This window comes from Vipera berus (genome assembly GCF_964194415.1).
Source record: "Vipera berus genome assembly, chromosome: 1".
NCBI classification, from domain to species: Eukaryota; Metazoa; Chordata; class Lepidosauria; order Squamata; family Viperidae; genus Vipera; species Vipera berus.
The window spans coordinates 273,857,600-273,875,613 of NC_138202.1; the positions used below are offsets into that span (position 1 = coordinate 273,857,600).

The 18,014-nt window shown below is 37.7% G+C and overlaps 1 protein-coding gene across 2 annotated transcripts; it reads right to left on the reverse strand.

The window, feature by feature from the left end:
• Nucleotides 1-145: 145 nt before the first annotated feature.
• On the reverse strand, nt 146-14,199 carry ZC3H12D (zinc finger CCCH-type containing 12D; the record flags this gene model as incomplete). 2 transcript variants are annotated; one of them, XM_081314698.1, is made up of 7 exons in its annotated part: nt 14,117-14,199; nt 12,859-13,297; nt 8,857-8,996; nt 7,764-7,998; nt 6,574-6,680; nt 5,136-5,288; nt 146-312 (listed from the first exon to the last, which is right to left on the reverse strand). In XM_081314698.1, exons 2-7 carry the CDS (start codon nt 13,158-13,160, stop codon nt 146-148), a joined length of 1,104 nt encoding a protein of 367 aa, XP_081170824.1. In that variant the 5' UTR covers nt 13,161-13,297; nt 14,117-14,199. The 2 variants fall into 2 exon arrangements, with proteins under 2 accessions (XP_081170824.1, XP_081170825.1); XM_081314699.1 differs by lacking the exon at nt 5,136-5,288.
• Nucleotides 14,200-18,014: the final 3,815 nt, after the last annotated feature.

The window sequence follows — 18,014 nt, forward strand, 5'->3', positions numbered from 1 at the left end:
CCTGAAAGAACTTGGTTGCCAGTTGCCTGACACGTACAGTATCACCAGATGCCCATAAGAGTAACTCCCACCAGGTTCAGTGCTTTGGTGTTCCCAACAGCCTTTCTCCACAGATGTCACTACTGAATTTTGACAGGGGAAGGAATTAGATTGATAGCTTTTTTTGTTTTTGTAAAGCTTTCAGTAAAACACTACATTCACAGAGGAAATGAAAAAGGAACAAATTGCTGCCACAGAGGGCCCAGGAATCATAGAAGAACTTCAGAAATGCAGAGGTACTCTTCATCTTGTCTTCCGGAAAACAGTTCCACACTGTGAAGACAAAAAAATCAGTACAATCCTCTGAAGATGAGAAAAGAAAACTGCATGCTTTGTCTGTACCATAGTCACCGTGAAATACCCCCAAGGCTTTTCCTACTGTACATAGTTCTAGAATCTTCCCTTAAATGACTTTTCTTCACCTTTTATTATTTCTTGTATTTCTCAATGTATAGTGTAATAGTCTTTGTTAACTTTCTTTCTCCCTTTAAGTGATTATGCACGATTGTGATCCCTTTGCGTTAAAAAAAGTTTTTGATCTGAGAGAAGCCGTGCCTTAAAACAGCATTCACGACAATGCACAATCTAGCTCTTGTCTGCCTCTTCTTGTCTGTATGTTGCTCTTGTAAATGCTGGTAATCTGTGAAGACCTGCAGATGCAGTATGTTAAAAATGCAGGAAATGTTCGTGCTTCTAGTTCACTCAGGACACTGATTTTTACGGTGGGTGACACCTGGTAAGATTCTGCCCAGCAAACAAAAGCAGAAGGGAAATTGAGTCCCAACACCTGGAATATCTGCATCTGTTAGGCTTGCTTCATTTGCTGGGTATCTTTAAAATTCTCCAGAATTAAAAATACTGGATCTGGGAGGGAGAGGGACATACTGAGTACACAGAATAGCAGCAATAGCAGAAAACATTAATATGGTCATTGTTGGCAGCCAGTTCTTAAACCTGATTTGGTGGAGAATAGCAATAATTAGAATCCTTTGAAAGACAGCCTGGAAAAGAGAAAACAAGTAGACTTGAAGCCATGCCAAGCATCTCTCTTTTTTCATGTCCTTGTTTCTAAGGAAATCTATTCAGGTGATTAGGAAAACTTTTAATAGAAACCAAGATCATGGTTTTATTTTTTATTTTATTTTTATTTTGCTCTCTTGCGTATTACATAAGTGATATGTCATCTCTCGGGATGAGATGAGGAGAAGCAATGAACAGCAAAATTGTGTGTGTATCTGCTCAGAATTAAGTGCCATTAAATTCAGTGAGACTTACTGCAAGGTAAGTGGATATACTATTGCAGCCTAAATGTAGCGAGAGACAAAGTAAGACTGTCACCCACTGTAAATATTTGCCAGTGGACATCTTTTAACAGCAATTTTACAAGTGGTTTTATGAAAATATACAAATGCCTTTGTTTTAAAGGCTTTGTAATTTTTTAAATATGGGAATTAAATTAGTATCCCAAGTAATCAATCAGTTGGTAAATCCAAAGTCCTTGAATTGAATGCATTATGTTATTAAAAAAAAGAAGCTTTGTTTTTCAGCTTCATCTGCAGTTCTATGTGAAGATTGATAAATGACTTTTTACCTGTTTTATTAATAAAACATAATTTGGATATCTTGAGTTGATGGTTTTGTGATTTAGGTGGGTTAACTGTCTTTGTAACAGATAAGTTATTTATAAAAATTAAAAAATATATTGTAACATCTGTTTTGTGTCTTTTTAACTAGGAAGTAACATGTTTTGCTGTGGATATTATAATATAATATTATATTATAATAATTGGTCAGTGCTAGGATACACGATGATTCTGATTTCAAATTCAGACCCTGAAAGCTCTTTATTAGGTTTGAAATCCATAGCATAAAAGCAAATCTAATGCTTGTTCAGATGTTACTATCGGTACTTTTTAAGGAAACAATCTGCTTGGTATCTGATATTTGCAGTTGCTAAGAAGTAACCTTAGTAAGCATACTGGCACAATCTTTGATTGCTTATTTTTATCTGTTATATATTAATACAGGTAGCTCCCAACTTACAACCATTCATTTAACAACTATTCAAAGCAAGGATTACCTCGGAAAAAGCAATTTACAATCTGTCCTCACACCTATGATTGTCATGCCACCTGTGCAGTGACATGATTGCAATTCACTTGGCAACTGGCTCACACTTGCAACCAGTTGCAGCATCCTGCAGTTTCATAATCACAATTTGTTACCTTCCCAGCTAGTTTCTGACAGGCAACGTCAATTGGAGAAACTGGATTTTCTTAACAACTGCATGATTTGCTTGTTGAGCATGAGATTCACTTAATGACTGCAGTAAAAAAGGGTCATAAAATCTGGTTTGGTCATATGATAACCCACTTTACAACTGCACCAACATACAGTGGAAATTCTGGCTCCAATTGTGATGGTAAGTCAAAGACTGCTTGTATGAAAATTATAAATGAATCACTTTATTTGATTTAGTAAATTCTTATAAGAATCAGCACTGTCTGAGGTAAATGACAAATATAAAAAATTACAGAATGACATTCCAAAACAAGAACTTTCGTCATAGGGAATATAAAAGCACATGGACTCAGCCAATAATACATATGTTTTCTACTATTTATGCAATATGTTACTTTCTAACAATGGTTAAGTTGCTGTTAATCGTAATAGAGATCAGGCTCCATTAAGTCATAAGTTAACTACCTGTAAGATACAGGATCTAGAACTTGGATATATGCTAGTACATCTTTTTCTAATGAGAGGAGGAAGTTCCCATTGGGAAATATGGCATGAAGAAAAGGGATCTACCATAATATTTTTGTCCTAGATATACCTAGTCCCTTCAGTAGCAATATAAATACCAGCCCACCAATGCATTAGCATTCCCTTATGTGTCATAACTTGGTTTATTTGACAAAAGATACACTAGATGTAATTGGGTTATTTATTTTTATTTAAAAGAGCTGTCCTTCACCTTTCCGCAAATAGGTCCTCATGGTAGCTTATATATTCATTTTGAATTCAAAAACAAAATATAATTTGCACAACTTCCCCACAAGCAGTCAATAACTAAATTAGGAAGCAGTTGCAGAATAAGCCATTAAAATACATTATATTCCATCCACAGCTTCAGGAATATAAGGAAAAATTAACTGGCACTTTCAAAAACAAGTATATCAAGTAAAATACGTTTTTGTTTATATTAGCATCAGCACTTCGGACTAACCTTAAAAACACCAGAAACCTGTGAAGATTGTTTTTTAAATATTACCGAAATATATCAAAATGGAGGTTTTTGGATAACAATCCAGGTATCTCCCTGTATTGGATCAGTTGCAGTTTCTGAAAATACCATATTCAAGGATAGTCCAGTAAATAACAAACTAAACCAATCTGAGGGAAGAAGTATTTGTCCAGGAGGTGTTTCAATTAATGTACCAACTAAAGGGGGTTTGGGGGGGATGACGATGCCAACTGAAGGCTTATTTTCTCTGTTGAGTATTAAGGAAAGGAGGTATAAATGTGTACATTCATAAGCCTAAAACATGGAGTCCAGCTAGTGAGAATGACTGAAAATGTATCCCTTGGTTATTGGGAGAATACTGTTATCATTTGTGCCTTGGCCTTTCTACTGCAAGACTAGCATGTCAGAGCAGCTGGCCGTCCTTTACTGAACTTGGCTGCTCTGTTAAAGCCTCAGCAGTGACAGCCCTGGATGGGAGACCACCAGGAAATCTCAGATCTGTTAGAAAAACATCCTGGAAAAAGGCAATTGCAAATAATTCTTATATTTTTGTTGTATTGTTGCCAAGAAAACTATAAATAGGATAGTCCACCAAATAACAAACTGAACCTACTCTACATGGTCATATCCATGTAGCCACCTGGAGTTCGACGAGCGTAGAATCAGTGTTAAACAAAAACCTTACCAAACATAAGTTTTTTTTTTAAAAAAAAACACCTTGCTCGTGGTTTGATAAAAGAATAAGAAATTGTTGGGGAATGGTTAAGTAGAAACCCATATATGAAGCTGAAGCCATCTAAGATGTTTGTGGAAAGTGCATGTAAGAAGGATCCAAATAAGATTACAAATCGGCTTAATGGATTGAAAGTTAGGATGTTTCTGAGGGTGACAAAACACCAGTAAAAAGAAAATTTGTGCATGTGTATGTATCTATATATTCTTATCAGTTGATTTGCTGAGGTTGTACCTTGCGCAATGACAACATGAGATAAACTTCACCATGGTTTCCTATTAGGGAACCTACTTTGCAGGTTCCCATGCGTCTTAGCTAATGGTATAAAATTTCTCACTATGTCTGTGTTGGAGGAAGTTGAAGCTTGGTTTTCCTGAAGATACGGGAACATAAACCTTAGGGGTTGCTGGACACTTGCTTTCTCTTGAGAAAATGGATTTTGAGCCAAATTCTGCTGAGACTCCACACCAGAAGGACAACTGTGTCTTCCGAGTGAGTTGGAATCTAACAAAAATACTTGGTCACAAAGTCTGGTTTGCAAATGTCCAGTATAACCCATATCTCCATACTTGCTATATGAAAATATCTCAGCTGAAGAATCTATAGAATCCTGTTGTTCATTGGGCTGGCCCTTTGAGATCTGCCTTGCTAAAACGGAAGGTGTTTGTAAGGCCTGTATTGCTGATGCCTGTTTTCTGCGACATCCCTGAAAGTTGCACATTTCTAAACATGGACAGTCCAAGCACCGGTTGTGATGAGACAAAAGTGGAGCCTGGCTGTACCTGAGATAATGATCCCTAGGGGGCTCACCTACTAGGGCTTCATATTTTACAGATCCTCCAAGTATATTTCCAGAATAAGTCCTGGCATTTAGAGAAGAGGCAGCGAATTGCTCAGATACCACTGCTGCGTATCCAGTTTGGCCATGTTGTAATAAAGTTAATGGAGCCTGGTGGTTGTCCTGATACATGTTTGCCCAGTTGTTAGCTGAATCCATCTGGTACTCTCCCATCTGTTGTGGGACACTCGTGTGAACTACTTCTGAGCTGAATGCGGTGCTGTTTCTGTTAATGGCACTTCTAGGACTATATAGAGATGATGGATGTCCACTCTTACTCATGGGGTTTATTCCCTTCTTCTCTTCAGTCTTCTGACTGGCTGAGTAGGTTTTTGCTTTGACACGGAGTTCATCAGCTACAGAGAGATGGTCCCAGTTCAGTCTTTCTGGGTGATAAAATTTGCACTTGATGCCATATGTGCACTTTTTGCCTGTGAGAAGTAAAATGACTAGATAACTGGCTAGTATCAGTGGGCGTGGAAGCAGACCGAAGGAACTTATGCTTTTTAATTTTGTAAAAATAATCTTTCCATATACAGGTAGTCCTTGACTTAGTGATCATTTGAAGTTACGACAGCACTGGGGGAAAAAATGACTTTGAACCAACCCTCTCATGACCATCATAGGATCTCTTGTGGCCTCATGATCAAAGTTCAGGGGCTTGTCAATTGGTTTGGAGTTACAACAGTGGCAGAATCCCGGGATCACCTGATCACCATTTGCAACCTTCCCAGCCATTTTCGAGTAAGCAAAGGCAATGGGGGAAGTTGGATTTACTTAACAAATGCAGTTATTTGCTAAATAACTGGCAAAAAGGTCATAAAATTGGACACAACTCACTTAACAACTGCCTTGTTTAACAATGGAAATTCTGGCCCCAGTTCTAGTCATATGTCAAGGATTACCTGTACTTTGATTTTATACAAATACAGAATAATGTTTAGAAAAATTATTCCAGTTTTCAGGAAAATATGTCTGGAGAATATAATTTTGCCATTGAATAAGCAAAACACGCCGACTATTCTTGTTAGTGCCGTAATAGCAAGCTTCTCTTATGTAAGATTGTAATTGATGGTGCATGAAAGAATGTGGTATACAAAATGGGGCAGGAATTATTATTATTGCACTATTTATTAATTCTCACTGTTTCAAAAGGGAGTGCAACGTACTAAAATCTGAAATTTTACTACCATAATATTCCTTTATATCCTTGCACTTGCCAGGTATGCAGAAGCATATAAAAATGCTTTGCCTAATACTTTGTTTAGCCTTTGTATATTTCTACCTCCATAGGATGGGTTTACTACAAAGAAGAAAAAAACGAGACCAGGGATAATTTAAGATTTTTCTTGACAGGTTCACTTTGAGACTTCATGGGCATTTCTAGAGGTGCGCATAAAATGAAAAATGTGTTTTGCTTCATGCAGAAAACATATTGCTTAGCCAAACCATTCTGGGAGGGTTAATGTTTGATTTAGCCAAACTGAAACCTGGAACGTTTGGGTGTTTCTGTGTGTATAATGTCAAACGAGGCGGGTGCTTGCTCTCTTTTGAAAGATTTGTGGGTTCCAGATGTAAATATCTGAATATGCAAATAATGTGCAAATTATCATGAACTATTGTTGAGAGAAGCCAGGGTTTTAGTCTTGTTCTTTCTGTAACTGGTTTCATTGTAAATCTGGCAAACTAATGGATTAAGCATTGAACAAAACTTACCATAAGGACAGAGCTGCCATTTTGATTCAGGGAAAACAGGTTTTTTGCTAAGAAAATTGTCAAGAGAAGGTCCGTGTCGGCCCAAAGGATCATCAGGTGGCATGAATCTAAAAATAATAACAGAAATTACTGTCTCAACGTTCTCATGATTTTCTGACACGTGCTGAAGTTCGCAACCTATCTTTATATCTTTCAACATTCAAATAAATGTCCTCATAGAAAAAATACCTGCAAATATACATACAAACTCTCAAACATGTTTTGAATATTTTTACATTTCTAAAGCCATCATAAATTAGAATATTGGAAATAGCAAATCTGCATGGGGCAAACCCTTTGAAGCTACAGATACAGATTGTATATTAAAACCAGTTAGTGACCACTCCAGCACAATAAATCTGTCTGGTTGCCCATTTTCTGCATTTCTACCTTGGGAGGCAAGTTAGAAAGGTTTAAGATAACACCTCTGAAAACCAGTACAGCACTGATAACATATTATAATAAATTGATTAATTACGTATTGTTTAGCATTGGGGAAACTCAATTCAAGCTTCTATTCTATCTTTGAGCTCCCAAAGTGATTTTAAATGAGAAGGTCACTTTTGTTAGCATAACTCACTTTATAAGGATGCTATGTGGGTAAAAATGAGGACAGAACACATGTGCAGCAGAAAAATATGTCCTGGCCGTGTGGAAAAGGGAACAAAAATTTGACTAAATGTCTATTATAGCCTATCAATTTTGCAAATTATATCTATATTGATTCAGGGTAGCAAATAAAATTATTTCCATAACTAAATATCCAAGTTGTTCTAATTTGTTTTATCTTAAGTTAATAATCATTAATAATCATTAATTATTATTATTATTTGTTATTTTTAGATCAATCTGGTTTTATTTCCTTGACCATATCCAAGTACTGTTTTACAGTTTGTACAGTACGCTGTAATACTTGCTCAAATACTTTTTAGATATTTTACAGCAATTATATTTTTTTCCTTTTTGCTCTAATTAATTGTGGATTTTTTTTCATCTGCTGGTCTATGACAGAAAAAAACATTGATTGATTGTCATGCTCCTGCTTCCAAATTTTAAACTTTAGTTCTTGCTCCTTGAAATCAGCACTTTTTAACATTAGAATTCAGCTAGAAATTGATGAAATCTTGTTTGTGTGTATACCAGACTCTTACTTGTCATTGACGAAAGAATACATGAGCAGTCGCTGCTCAATAAACCATTTCCATGCAGGATTTTCATTCTGCAGATCGCGAAAGTTATCGTTGGAAACAATGACCCCGTCTTGCTCATAGGCCAATTTGACAATGTAGCGATCATCATAGCACATCATTCTTTTGCCCTTTATTTTGCGGGATGGTGTGTAGATGAGAATTGCTTGCTTGGCCAAACTTTCAAGGATATGCTGATCTAAAAGTAAAAATGGGGCAAGAAAATGAACAAATACTACCACACACACATACAAAAAATAGTCGCATGCAAAAGTGGAAGATGGGTTTCACAATGATCAGCATTGCACAAGGAATCAAAAAACAGCTTAGTCATGTTTTCATTCAGAATACAGAATTAATAGAGGTGAGAGGGACTGTGGAGGTCTTCTTGCCCAATCCCCTGCTGATTCATCAAGTTCATGAATTTATAAAACACCATTTCGGTGCCCATTTAATTTGGAATAAATCCTAATGCTTTCCATTTAATTAGAATATGAACTGAAATGTAAATTATCTGGTCCATTGTGGACTCTCAAATGTTCCTGAATATCAGTTCTAGACAACCTGGCCAATGTTGAGAGATACTAGAAGTTCAGCAACATTTGAAGGATCACACATTCCCTGTTTAAACATTGCTTGTTATGTTTATTTTATAAACTAATCCAATAAGCTATGTGATATGTGCTCAAAGTTGGCTCGGAATCTATGATAACTCAGCAACTGATTCTCACATCTGGGAGCTGAGCAAAGGAAAAAGCATACTTTGGGTAGTTTTTTGAAGTTATGGTTATTGGTAAAATAAATAAATAACCAAGCTAGCTGTTTCTTAGACAAAAATAATAGGAACTTAAAGTTTGTTTAACTATTTGAAAACCAGTAGCTATAGCAAAACTGATTTGGGCTGGTTCTAATTGTGCTTTTTTGCCTTACGCCTTTTGTGCTTCCATAGAAGCAGTGTTCTGATAAATATTTAATCTCATTGATGGCAATGTGAATCATTTACTGTATAACTGGGAACTAATACTTCATACTGAAAATCTGTTGGATTTGTTCATACCTGTAACAGGGGTATCAAATCGAGAATGTTCCTTTCTCCAAGATGGAACGAAAACTTTGATGTACTGGTGACCTCTTTGTTTGAACCAGTCTACCACCAGCTGAATTCCTAAGCATGAAAACACTTCTTTATTTCCATGACTGGAAAAAAATGAAAAGCGATTATTTTTTAATGTTAGCCAGTTCAGTACATTTTAATGGCTTCTGCCATATATATCATATGCTGGATTTAAAGGAGTTCTTGTGCCTGGGAGCTAAAATTTCTGGCTAGTGGGAATGGCTTTTTTTTCTGTTAAAAATGGATTTATAGTATTTCATTCTGTACTGAAAACCATTTCCTAGCTCAAAATGTGTCTAAAAGCATTTCTTTTTCTAACTGTTGTGTAAATTCAGTATTGATTTTGATGGAGGGACGATCAGTTCCAGGAAAGGCAAAATATGTCTGATGTACTAACATATCTGATTGCTCCTACCCATAACAACAATGGCATTTGGTAGATCTATCTTTTAAAAGCAAAGTAAAGGGATAAGACTGTTATCTTTGTCTATCTCCAACACCTATTTTGTTATGAAGCTTTTGGGAAGAAGGATTCAAATTACATATTATTTTGCATTCTACTGACCTAGAAATCTATCTGGATGCAGGGCCAAGAGAAAGATAGGAAACAAATGGATCTAGCAATGCACTTATAATAAGATGTCTAATATTCAGGATTGGATCAGATTTGAAAAATCCCAGTAAAGTTTTTAGATGCCTGGCAGACTTCTATAAAAAAAGTCGTGTGTTTTAATCACCCAGGTATCATCTTATTAAAAAGGTGACACCTGGGTGGTTTGAATTTTGCCTGAAATCAAACTGTTGGCAGTAAAATTTATTTCAGCCTGAAGATGTTTATTTGAAATGTAACAGGGAATATACTTAAGGTACTTGTGTATTCTGCATGAAGTAGAGTTTCTACCTATTTTTTAGTTATTCTAGATTCTATCAGATACATTACAATTTCAAAATGCAGTCCACATCTGGATTTTGAATGCTATGCTATGGCAACACCTAGAATCTTATAAAGAGCAGAATCTTACATAAATGACTTAAAATTATATTTAAATTAATTGCATATAATTAATGGGACTTTCCCCATATTCATTTATTCCCTTTTTTGAAAAGAAAACATTATATGATGGGAATTTGCGTATTGGACTCTGTGTAGAGGGAATCAGAAAGAAGTAAAGATTACATAAATAAATAACCCAAGTAGGTAAATGGAGAAGAGCACTTAAATTTGAATTAATAACCCAAAATGGAACAAAATACTTTAACAATGGACAAAATGAAAGTTAGTTTTGAACAGTGGATCCAGAAGTTAATTGTAAAAATGACTGTCATTATAGATTTAAAATTACACTTAAATTAATTGCCCACAATTAATAGGCTCTCTTCTTATGTATTCATTTATTCCATCCTTTTTTAGAATTCTCAGCTTAGGAACAGGTTTTTCACTGAAGCAGTTTGTATGCCATCTACTCCCTGGACTCCAGGTGGTTTCATATAAAATAAACAAAAATTTTGAGTGAAACACAGATCATGAACTTGTGACAGAAAGGAAGAAGCAGGATTTTTTTTCTTGTCTTCATGGAACCTAACCAAATAGGCAATAATTTAGCAATATCCCACAATTACATAGTAAATCTACTTAATTTCTTCTATATTGTAAAAGAATCCGTTCAAAAACTCTAGTAAGCTAATGACTATTCTACTTTGCATATTCTGAATATTAGTTACTGCTTCTATTATATCCTGTAGGGTAAAATACACTTCAAGTCATGTTTGACTTCTGATAGCTTCAAGGACATTTTAGTGTAGTTTTCTTGGCAAAAATATGAAAGTCTTTTGCCATTGCTGGCTTCTGAGGTGTTTTTAGGGCTAGGGTGTCCAAATAGAAACTAAATTCAACCCTGTTCAGGTGCTGCCACCTAGCTGAGTATCATAGGTTATACATATTTTTTCCCAATTGTGCAGCAATTAACTGTTGTTTACATATTTGCATGTACATCTCTCTAATCTAAAAAAAAGTTCTTTCCTGCAGCCTAGCGGCAATTCCAGTTCCTATGGCATGGACCAAGGGGAGATGCACATAGACTTGTGATGGACGAAATCCATTGTTAGGTTATCAGAAGGTGTTGGTACCCTACTTGAATTTAATTCTACTGAGACTTTATGGTGTATTTTGGTATGCAAAGTAACTAGAAGCCTGCTATTTACTTAGGGAGACAAACTCGTTATCTTAAGACAATTTGCCAAGATAGAGCAGTAGCCATTATTTGAGTAGTAAGCTAACCATAACTGGCTAGAGAAGGCTGGCATTGAACAAAGTGGTTTTCATTTCCTTTAGTTTTACCAACAGAGTTTTTACACATTCACTAAGCAAATTCACAGAGCTTTTTGATTGTTAAACATAAGGGCTTATTTACATTATCACTGTTGTAATTGTCCTGTTAGATACAATTTGCTTGATATTGGAGTCCCTGATATCCCCTCTGGGGTTGCATGTTCTGGGTTGTTTAAGACAAATTGTAAAATCCTTGTTGACTCTCTCACACACGTTACTGCATTTTCCTGAGATACTGGGGATATGCCTCACTGAAGGCAAAGCAGCTCATTTGTATGGTTACCTATGCTGGTTAAAGACGTGAGTCAGGAATCATTTACTCCCAACTTTTAACACTTTCTTGATTAGATGAACAGCATGTGCATGCATGCATCATTCTGAGACCATTAGATGTGTTGGACTACCACTCTCATTATTCTCAGCAGATGGGATTTTGCTGGTGGGGAATTATGAGACTCATAGTCCAGCAAGTGCCAGTTGGCTATTACTGCGAATATTTCAGTTCATAAAAGCTGCATAATTGCAAAACAGCTCAAGGCAATGTACACACATTTTAAAGCACATCATAAAAGCAAACAGAAAAATTAAAAGCCAATAATGTTATATATATAAAAAAACTTAAGCTAGCAGTGTTGGTAGCTTTACATTGTGTAGATTTCAACTCCAGCATAGCTGGCTGGGAAATTTTGAGAGTCGAAGTTACAATGCATTTTAAAGTTGCCAGGTTTGAGAAACACTATTCAAGGGTAAATCAAGGACACACAAAACTGTCATGCAAATCTGAGAAAGAAGCCGGGCATGCTGCCTACATAATCCAGGAACTAATGTAGTAGATAGATTGAAGTTTCACCTTAGAAGAGTTCAGCTTTGTGAAACCCTTCCTTCAACATACCATGGTAAGAAAACTTAACAAAAATTCATAGTGCCAAAACTTGCAGTTCAGTATAACTGGAGGGCAGTGTGCTCAGTGGAGTGATGTGTGCATGCATGCATCATTTATTATTTTTTTGTTCTTTCTCCACCCCTCCCCCAATATGTTTACATCTAAGGTCACAGATTCGGCAGACTCTTTTCTGTGTCACTCACCACACTGGTTTTTGTCATCAGGAGCTCTACAAAAAAACAGTGTAATCTGTTGTCATAAAAAGGACTCTTATCTTCTCTTGGATGTTGTAATAAAATGGGCAGCAGAACTTTAACAGGCCTTGGGTGCAGATCTCCCCGAGATAGGATGCCTGTCAGTTTAGGAAACGTGCACAAGTGAATTTCAAAAAGAGAGCCTTTTTTTGCACGTGTACTTATTTAGTCTCCTCAGCTACAATTTAGATAAGATCAGTTCACACATGAAATGTCCTTCCTGGGCCCACTATCTGAATGTAGCACATCTTCATGCTGTCACAGCTCAAATACGTTAGAGAAGAGCTTTATGGCATAAAAGTTCAAATGCAACACAATCACACCATTAATACTATGCCTTCCTGAAAAGAGGAGTGGCCTCAGCCCCAAAACCCACAGTTGCGTTCAGCATATTTTAAATACTCCATCTTGACCTGTAACATTCTAGGTCTGCAGAGCAAATAGAAGCCCCTGAGACAACAAAATGGAAAGATGCTTGCCTCATTGCAACGTTGCTCCCATCGATTACAATAGGTCTCAAATGACCAGATGCCTCACTTGGTTCCTCAGTAGAGCTCTGTGGGAATGGGAGGGGTCCAGATATTCCATGGGCAGCAAGATTGGGCTGAAAACTTTGTGCCCCATTCCCACTCTCCATAGGTCTCCTCCCCGTGAGAATCAATTCTTGCAGCAAATCATTCTCCGAAGCCTCTTGACCTAATTTCTCCAGCACTTTGCACACTTCCTTCTTGCTGTAGCCCAGCTTATGGAAGAATTCGAGCTTGTTCTGTTGGGCTTCCATCTTTGCACCAAGGTAGGAAATCCTGCAGGAATAGAACTTTCTAAATTGGAAAATCAGATGGTATAGCTGGGTGCAGGGAATATTTGTGCTGCTTTTAGTCAGTAATGATCATCCAGTATAGCAACTGACAATATGTCCTTAAAGAGAGAGAGAAAAAACAAAAATAATTATTTGGTGACAATGATAAATCAAGGAAGTGCCAATTAGAAGACAAAAAAAACCCCACCTTAGATTAAGCAGTTTTTCTAATGTAAAATGATGAGTTGTTACAGAATCTAATATACTTTTTAGAAAAATCATAAAATCAAAGTATTGTTTATAAAATAATCATTATGTCTCTTCTATTTATATCTTTATTATTTCTTTTATTAATAACTCAAGGTGGCAAATATCCAGCACAACTTCTTCTCCTATTTTTCTTACAACAAACCTGTGAGGTAGGTTGGGCTGAGAGAGAGAGAGAGACTGACGCAAAATCACCCAACTGGGTATTATATATTCCAAAGAAATATCTATATAACTTTAATAAACATAATAAAAGTTTGTTTTCTATCCTTGAAGTGCACTGTTAAGCAAGCCCCAACATTTCCCAATATCTAGGTTTTTATACATATAATATTGACAGATGTTCAGAGACAAAAAGCTCTTGGGAAGATATCTGTTCATATGAATTTCCGTTTTTCAAACTGGTGCTCACTGTCAGAATTTGTAACTTGCCTGATGATCCTGGAAGAAATAATCCTAAATCATTTGGAGACCCTTGAATTGTGCAGTTTTTGCTGCTTAGGATTCAGTCTCCTCAAGGGACAATTTACCACACATCAATATAATGCTTTCTAAATATTGGATAAAACAAAACATTTCTATTTAGATTTCTCTTGAGTTAAAAAAAAGCTCACGATAAAATAGAGTCTTTGCTTTACCTGACTCTGACTGTGTTAGCTCTCTTGACTTACCAGATGTGTACTGCCTGTCTTGAGATGTTCTGAGCATCAGTAATTCTCTCTTATTAAATATAACCTCTGGGAAACCAAAATCCATCAGAACATCAGGTATGTGCCTAAGATAGGTGTGCAAGAGTGACGTAGGCAAAATCTTGTGCATGTACATACGCACGCAGATGCTTGACTTCAGCCTTATCTCTGATTAAAACAAATGAAAAACAAATTCACCAGGGACCTGCGCTGTGGTTAGCAGAGGACAGATACCATCTCTTTTGCTGGTGAAGTAAATAACAAATGGTTAGCAATAAACATTCTCCAGCGTTACTGAAAAAAAAGTGTCATTGATAATTTGAGACCTGATCATGAGATAGGTGGGAGACGTTGCTTTGATTGCATGTTTAAGAACCATTATGCAAAGAGAACCCACAGCCCTCTAAATATTTTGAACTTTAGCTTCTAGCGGTCCCCATGACTGAGCGGAGGGAAATTCAGAGTTGTCATTCTGCACATCCTCTTTTCAAGGCCAAACTGTACTGCACTTCCAAGTTTAGCTCATTATCATGTTGCATACCCTTTGAATTCGACTAAATCCCGGACACATTCCCCCTCCATACTTTTTTATTAACTTGTGTTACTTTTCTCTTTGTAAAGGGAGATCATTTTTTCCCCAATTGTCAGGCATTAATGCAGGCCTCGCAATCATTAAACAAATTCATGCAACCATTCCATAAGCAAATCAAAATGATATTTTTTTCCCCAATAGTTACTTCAATTAACATAGTTTTTTTGACATATTCATAGCATTTTTGCCTCCAACATTTTTTGTGGAGCCCTTGGTGTTCTGGGACCTTGGCTGCATGCTTGGAGACGTTTCATTACCAGAGCAGGTAACCTCTTCAGCGCTAGAAGGGAGGAGGGTTTGATTTCTGTTTATATTTAGTAACTTGCCCTGTCAGTGTGGAAGGGGATTATTTTCTCCCTGGCCGTTTCTTGATTAGGGTATCATTTACTGTTTGTTTGCTTGGTATGCAGCTGTAGTGTTACAGTATTATATGTAAATAGGTTATGGAGCTGCCACTATTACCAAAGTATACAAAACATTGTGCTAGGATTTATTTTAATATATCGTGTCCCGGAGGGTCACATTATAGGGAGTGGGCAATGTTCATTTTCACAATTGAAGAAAAAAACCTGATGAATGAGATTGATCTATTTGTAACTAGGTTCAGGTGTACCGTAATAAGCACATCTTATTCTGTAGGTTTTTAGAATTCCATGTAACTCTATGGGCTGCTAACTAGACATCTTGCTTGCAATTTTGGAGGGATCAACCCTTGCCTCTAATATGCCAAGGAATGAATTTGTACTTGATAATTTTATTTCTGAATGTATGATCTATCACATGCTGCAGCACACTTGAAAAAGGTAAAGGTAAAGGTTCCCCCGCACATGTGTGCTAGTCGTTTCCGACTCTAGGGGCCGGTGCTCATCTCCGTTTCAAAGCCGAAGAGCCAGCGCTTGTCCGAGGACGTCTCCGTAGTCATGTGGCCAGCATGACTAGACGCCAAAGGCGCATGGAACGCTGTTACCTTCCCACCGTAGTGATCCCTATTTTTCTACTTGCATTTTTACGTGCTTTCAAACTGCTAGGTTGGCAGAAGCTGGGACGAGTAACAGGCGCTCACTCTGTTACGCGGCACTCGGGATTCGAACCACCAAACTGCCGACCTTCTGATCGACAAGCTCAGCATCCTAACCCACTGAGCCACCGCTCAGTGAAAAAGTGGTCAGTTAATGCCTTTGAGTTAGTTTTGACTCCTGGCAGCCTCCTGGACTAGTTCCTGCAGTTATTTTTGGCAAAAGTTTTCAGAAGTAAATTGCTTTTACCTCCTTTCTAGAGCTGAGAGAAGGTGACTGGCCCAAGGTCACCCAGCTGGCTTTGGGCCTAAGTGGGACTAGAACTCTTAGTCTCCCAGTTTCTAGCCTGGTGCCTTCACCACTATACCAAACTGGCTCTATGATCAATATGTGTGTCTAAACAGAACTTAACTGCAGGTAGGTGATATTACAAACCTTTGCCGTTTATTTAGTCAAACATATCTATCTGCCTGCTTCCTTGTTTGAGAAGCATTTCATAGAAATTTGCAGCTCCCACCCCACCCCATCTCCACCTCCTATTAACTCTCTGTGTGTGTTCTTCTACACTGAACGTGTTCCAATCACCCCACTTCTCCATAGTTGGTCAGATTGAGCGGCCGTTTCTCCACCTGCAACTCCGGCACACGGGAATTGTTTTCCTTCGGTCTTGGCTGCTTCATTTTATTCCCTTGGAGTCACTCAACATTCTGTGCCATTATAGTCTTACACTCTGAAGGAAGGGAGGTGGGTATTTCCTGTGCCAACAATTTCTATGCTTAAAATACTTTGCCTACAAACTTAATGTTTCCCAGGTCTACTGACCTCCCACTTGGATTATTCAATTCTAAAGATACACTAAACAATCTGGGCACCAAAAGCCAGCTCTGGGTACTCCTTGTGTTCCTGATGTTTTGGTCCAATCTGAACCCAAAATATGATTGTTCTAGGCAGAAGTGATCCAAAGAAGGGGAAAAGGGAGACATTAATGGTGGCAGCAACAGGAAGAGAAGGAAGAACACGTGCTGGGAATATCACAGGTGGGCTGCCCGGTAGGATATGCCACGTTAGGAACTTATTCCTGTTGAGACCTTTGTTAGGCTAGCTAGTACATCAGTGGTGGACGAAGGGAAGCGAAGGAAAGGGCTAGAGGGAGAGGGTGGTGGAATAAGTTTTACAGGGACCCATGGAGGGAAGAGGAAGGGCAATGAGAACCAATCTTGACTTCTAAAATTACTCTTCCCCCCCAGATTCTGTTTCTGACCAAAACGTTTTGGGTTATTTTTGCTCAGCCGTGAGCTAAAATGGTTGAGAAGCCGGGAACACAATGGTCTTCCATTCTGTGCCCACCCATTTAATTTCCTTCAAAGCTGCAGAGATAACTCTGCCCTGGGAGAAAAACTCTCTCCCAATTCTCCAAGTAGATGGAATCTATGCCAATTCCTTGCTTTTACTCGGAGGCCTTCTCAGGGCAGGACACAAGCATACGACCGTACATTAAGCAAAGACTTACAGGATGCTGCTTGGTTCCAATTTGGTCCTGCTTTCCGCTCCCCCACCAAATGCTTTTGCAGAACTAGGTTAAAAGAAAATGGTCCGTACTCACAGAAAGCGTAGTGCCTTCGCTTAAGAGACCGGAATGGCTAGGCTGACTGTGCCTTCGCCGTACCCCCAAGGAGATGCAGAAGGCTACACTGTGTTTGCAATTCTCAAGGAAGTTCAGCTATTTTTTCAAGGCATACTGTTATTGATTTTGACAAAGTGCAATGTGCAGATTATAAGTCATTTCATGGAAACATTTCTACTTCCTTAATGGGCAACTCCTCATTTACTTACTACAATACACATACTTCAATTTAGCAAAACAGGGAGGAATAGCCGGATTACAACACAAAGGTCATCGCCCACGTGAGAAATAGAAATCATAAACAGCAGGGTTTTTTAAGCTTCGTTAGAATATTTGCGAGCACTGACATATTAATCAACAAATGCGTTTTGTTCTCTCCCTTGCTTTTTGCTCCATTGTGATGCAGAGATTTATTCCACTTTCCTTTGTTTTCCCTCTCAACACATAAGGCTTGGTGGAATTGCCATGGGAAACACATAAGGAAATAGGTTGGGTGCTTTTTACTGCTCGTATTTCAGCACAAGGCTCTTAAACTGTTTAGCAAAGAAGGTTGGAAGATAAAAGCATTCAGTTGCTGAAGTGATCTGATAGGTCAGGCCTGTCAGGAAGGGTTCTGACACTGTTTTAAAATGTACATTATTCTAAGAA